The following is a 5,346-nucleotide window of genomic DNA, read 5'->3' as shown; positions in this document are numbered from 1 at the left end:
ATTTTCCCCCCTCACTGATTACACTCAGTTTTGTTGAGAGGTGATTCTTGGTTTTAGTCCTAGCTCCTTTGACCTCTGGAATATATTCCAAGCCCTCTGATCCCGTAATGTAGAAGTTGCTAAATCTTGTGTTCTCCTGATTGTGTTTCCACAATACTAGAGTAGGAATTTTTAACTTGGGGTTTGTGCATAAATTTCAAAGGGTCCATGAATTTGGATGGGAAAATAAAATTGCATCTAATGTCTCACTGGAGTTCAGCATTTTCTTCAATTATGATTTAAAAAAACCAAATCAAACGAAACATGAATCTGAGAAGGGGTCTGTAGGCTTAGGGGTCTTTCCTTGAAACAAAAGGTGTTAACTGATGGATGTAGCACATTTGAGAGAGAGAAGAGAGAAGAGAGGAGAGAGAGAGAGAGAGAGAGAGAGAGAGAGAGAGAGAGAGGAGAGAGGAGAGAGGAGAGAGGAGAGACAGACAGACAGACAGAGAAACAGAGGAGTGTGAGAGAGATTTTGGGAAGGGTAGACTTTTGGTGTGGAAACTCCTTCCACCACCAGGTTGTTGTTCAGACATTTTTCAGTTATGTCCAACTCTTCACGGCTCCATTTGGGTTTTTCTTGGCAAAGACACTCCAGTGTCTTTGCCACTTCCTTCCCCAGCTCATTTTACAGATGAGGGAAGAGGTCAACACAGTTAAGTGATTTGCCCATGGTTACACAAGCTACTGTCTGAGGCCAGATTTGAACTCCGATCTTTCTGACTGTACCCACCCCTCAAACCTAGCCACGTGATTGTGGTCAAAGCACCATTCTAAAACATGTTTAGGTAGAGAACTTTGAGATCTGGTCCCATCACCCTCCCCCCAAACTGCACTCCCAATTCCCCAATGAATCCTCTCTTAATCTCTGCTCCACAGAGCTGCCAGAATAACCCTCATCAAATACAGTTCTGACCAGGTCAGTCACCCACTTCAGAACTGTCAATGGCTCCCTCGTTATTCTGAGATAAAATACTAACCCATATCCCCCTCCTCCTTCAAACGCTTCATTTTAGCTCCAGTCAGCCTTCCCCAACCTCTCTTCACATTACTCCCCTCTTTATACCTGCCACATTCCAGCCTTGATAACCTCAATAGTTCATCTCCCACCTCCACGCCTTTGCCCAGGCTGTGCTTTTTGCCAAGAATGCCCTTCTGCCTTACCTGAAAAAGCCCTTGCTTCCTCCTAGGCTTCGCTCATCTGAGACATCCCTTGGGAAGCAGTTCCCAGTCCTGTCAGTTGTCAGGGGACCTCAAATAATCTCAGTCTATACAGTCCCTTCACATGATCTATCCTCTCAGTAAGCTCCTGGAGGGCCAAGTTGCATTTCTGTAGCCCAGCCCACAGTACACGCTTGTTGTTTTGGGTCTGGCAAAGGAAGGTGGCAGGCCAGCCTCTCAATCTGGAGACCCCGGGAGCGGCCTCCCCTCTCCCAGCCCAAGACCAGAGTCACAGACATAACCGACATTTAATTTCTTCCATTTATTAATTAGCCCTTGTGCACAATACTGTTTCTAAGAGCCTTCCTGGGCCACACCAGGCCAGGTGGGAGCCTCCCTCCATCCCCAGTAAAGGTGGGAAAGGGCCCCCTCCAATGTACAAGGCCACTCTGAGGCTGTCACCCTCTCATTTTACAGAAGAGATGTCTGAGAACCAAGGAGCCTGGACAGGAGGGCCATCACTCCAGCAGGGAAAAGGGAAAGCCCAACGGACCTGGGAGGGGCTGAGGAAAGGAGGCCTCGATGGGGGAGACGGCTGGGGCAGGAAGAAGCAGGAATCCGGAAGGAGTCTAACGGACCCATAGGACAGTGAGACTTTGGACAAGGAGCTAGGGACAGACACACACACACACACACACACAGTGCAGGATCCAGGAGCATTCGTCTCAGCCCCAGCCCAACAGATGCAAGGATTTCAGGGAAGAACCAGGAATCCAGAGAACATTTCAATCCTTCCCGTCATAAAGCACCGTGGGCAGGGACAGGGACAAGGCCCCTGAGCTAAGGAGAGAAGAAGGGGGAGGGTTAGGGCGGCCAGATTTCAAGGCTGAGCCATGAAAAGTGGGACCACCTCCCACTTTCATTTGGGCAGGGTCACACCTCCAGTCAGGGGACAAGTTTGTCCTGAAGCAGAAATGGCAGTCCTGAGGGCCCGCCCATCCCTGGCCTGGCTGCCCCAGGGAGCCCCTCACCTCTGCCTTCAGGCCTCACTTGCCCAGGGCGGCCTTGATCTCCGCTACAATATGCAGGTATTTGTCTGAGGAGTCCACGAAGCCATGTCCAGCCTAGGGAGCAGAGAAGGGGTGAGCCAGAGCTGCCCCCACCCCCAGCTCCTCTCAGCCGAATAGCTCAATGCTTCCATTGTGCACAGGCCCCCCCCCCCCCCCCCCCCCCCCCCGGCCATGGAGGCAGCTGCTGGCCTCGGGTCACCAAGCAGTGACCAGGAAGAAACAGGAGGGATGGGGCTGGAAGACCCAGATGCAGCCCCACTCACCTTCTTGGAATGCACAAGCTTCCCTCCAACAGTTACTTCAAAGAAGCCCGTGACCTCCTGGGTTCCCTCGCCATTCTGGAGGCAGGGAGGAAAGAGGCCGAGGCTTTCACGATGTCCCTCCCCCCACCGTCCCCACCCCAGCCCTGGGATAGTGGGAAGTGGGTTGGGGCAAGGTGTTTGCAGTAACTAGGGCAAGTTCCCAGGAGCTGTGGCTCGGGACACTGAATTTACCAGGTACCACCCCCGCCCGGCAGAACCAGAGTGAAAACGCAAAGCTCCCGGATGGTAAGCTGGGGTGCAAGCTTCCCTGCCTATCCGTCAGCCCAGCAGACATCTGAGGCTGGAATCTCCGGGGCTGAGATTTCCTGTTACATGACACCCCCTTCCCCCCAACACCCACCCACCACGAGACACTCACGATGCTCACGAGGCCCGGAAATTCCTCTTCTAGCTTCTTCTTCAGCAACAGATACTGAGATAGAGCAAAAGATGGGACGATGATCCCACAGCGGGGTGGGACAACCCTAACCTCCCGAATCATTCCCCGACTCCATCCTCCGCCCCACCCCCCCATCACTGACCTTGGGCTTGTAACCTCAGGCACCGCTAGTAGGGGACGCATCAGACAAGGTGGGGGAGAAGAGAGAAACCTCGGTCAGGATGAAAACATTCAATGCAGCAAGAAGGGGAGGGGGAAAATTCCCTTCCAAACCCACTCCACCCCCACAAAAGGGCCCGCTTGGAGTCCCCCCGCAAGGTGTGTACCCCCTCCTGATTCCGGCACCCTCTCCCCAAACCTGAGCTCTCCCCTCACAGGCCGCCCCAGTTTGGCTCCCCTGGAAGGTTCCAGGGAGGAGCTCTCTCCTGGACAGGCTCCCGTGCACACGGGCGTGGGTGGGTGGGGGCTGGGAGACCCTTCCCCGAGGGGATCTCCCAGCGCCAGAGCCGCTCACCAGTAAACCACATGGATTTTGACCGCCATGGCTGCAGCCCCGGCTTTGTCCTGGACGCCGCAGACCACTGCCGGAGGATGGAACGTTGGCGCCGCCCGCGTTCCGAACTAGAACGCTGCGGTCAGCAACAGTTACACAGCGTTCCGTGGGGCGCCTCCACTGTTCGCAAGCGGCGGGGGGAGGCCAGGGAGGAGAGCCGGAGAAACAGCCCCCGGGAGCTGGCCCGACCCCCTTCTCTGCCTAGACCGCGGCGGAGGTCGGTCCTTGGAGTGACAGATGGGAGCTGGACACGCTGTGGGAACTCAACGGTAGCCAGGGAAGCCTCTCCCCCCCACCCTGCTCCCCCTCTCGTGGGGCAAAGATGGTAAAGCCCGAGTTCTGGGCGGGCCCACGCCGAGAAGCTGTCCCCCTCCCCCTCCCCCCACATCCCAGCGGTGGGGTGGGGTGGCCGGGGTCCTCCACCTCTTGCTGGCACCTGTAAGGGGGCTGGGTACCGAGATGCAGATCGCAGCCCCTCTTTCCCTGCGCTGGTGGCTTTTGAAGGGCACTGAGGCCGGAAACTGGCCCGGCGGCCAGCCGAGGTGACTGCCCTCCCCAACTTAGCATGGCACGTCTGGGCCGGCAGGCACCCTGTTCCACCACCCCTGGCCGCTCTCCCTCCCTCCTCTCTCCCCCTTCCCTGAGACAGTTTGATACGAATTATACACGTGCAATCATGCAAAACATATAACCAGAGGTTTATTAAGCGCCTACCACGTGCCAGTCACGGGGCTGAGTCCTGGAGATACAGAGAGAGGCAAAGCCCAGTCCCTGTCCTAGGGGAGCTCCGAGTCTAATGCAGGAGACAGCTTGTGAAGGGCAAGATTCAGACGGGCTAGATAGATGGGACTCTCAGAGGGGAGAGTGGCCGGGGGATCCGGAAAGGCCTCCGACGGAAGGGGGGATGAGAGCTAAGCCCTGAAGGAAGCCAACAATGGGAGGTGAAGAGCCAGAGCGTTCCAGGTGTGGGGTTCAGCAAGTGTAAACGGGGGGGGGGGGGAGAGATGGAGGGGAGCAGTGCATTTAGGGCAAGGGGCCGGGCTGGGAAGGGTGCTGAAAGTTCCTATGTGAGCCGGTGCGTGGAGGGGGGAGTGACACTTAAGAAATCACTGGCAACAGTGTCAAGAATGAATTGGGGTTGGGGGAAATCTTGAAAGACTAATTAGGGAGTGCTGCTTGCCCATAGGATTTGTAGCCTCTCCAGGGACTTCCTAGGGGCAGCTTTCTGGCACAAGTCCAGGCCTTGGAGGCCACTCCCAGATTAGACTGGCCTGGGATGCCAGCTCGGGCCTCCTGTGGGCACTGCCTGTCGTCTGGGCCTGACAGGAGCTGACAATCCTCAGCCTCCCTCAGTGGACTTCTTTCCAGTCACTGGACTCATTTCCTGCCTGAACTCATTGCTTAATGGTTAGCATTCTCCCACCTCACCATCCTCTGTCCATCCTAGGGATTCTGAATTCCCAGCTGTCCATGTACAAGCCCCATTCCCAGCCTCCACTGTCCACTCCCTTTCTCCCATCCCACTCAAGCCTGCTCCCCACCTTTCACTGTGCTCTCTGGAATGCCTATTCCTTAGTTAAAGTTGATTTGCCCACCCTCGCCAACACCAGTCTGGGTGACTCGTCTGGGAATCCTCCCAGTTCCCACTGCCCTTTCCCGGCTGTCCCTCCACCTCCATCCCTTAGGAACTCCCATGCTTTGAACATCTCTCCGTCCATATTTCTTGCCTGATCAAGATTCTGGTGGCCCACAGACCTCCAGGCCACTCCCCTTCCTTCCTCAATGAGTTCAGTCTGGGGCTCACAAGTTTTCTCTCTTCCC

The 5,346-nt window shown here is 55.8% G+C and overlaps 1 protein-coding gene across 1 annotated transcript; it reads right to left on the bottom strand.

The window, feature by feature from the left end:
- Positions 1 to 1,503: 1,503 nt before the first annotated feature.
- On the bottom strand, positions 1,504 to 3,609 carry SELENOW (selenoprotein W). Its single transcript, XM_020978457.2, has 6 exons — positions 3,487 to 3,609; positions 3,115 to 3,139; positions 2,952 to 3,005; positions 2,534 to 2,608; positions 2,232 to 2,324; positions 1,504 to 2,040 (listed from the first exon to the last, which is right to left on the bottom strand). The coding sequence occupies exons 1-5, from the start codon at positions 3,513 to 3,515 to the stop codon at positions 2,247 to 2,249; spliced, it is 261 nt and encodes an 86-aa protein (XP_020834116.1). The 5' UTR covers positions 3,516 to 3,609; the 3' UTR covers positions 1,504 to 2,040; positions 2,232 to 2,246.
- Between the last annotated feature and the right edge of the window lie 1,737 nt (positions 3,610 to 5,346).

The sequence above is a fragment of the Phascolarctos cinereus genome, unplaced genomic scaffold, assembly GCF_003287225.1.
Source record: "Phascolarctos cinereus isolate Bilbo 61053 unplaced genomic scaffold, phaCin_HiC Scaffold_726;HRSCAF=1367, whole genome shotgun sequence".
Classification (NCBI taxonomy): Eukaryota; Metazoa; Chordata; class Mammalia; order Diprotodontia; family Phascolarctidae; genus Phascolarctos; species Phascolarctos cinereus.
The sequence above is the reverse complement of the archived record's forward strand: the minus strand, read 5'-3'. Positions and strand labels throughout refer to the sequence as shown.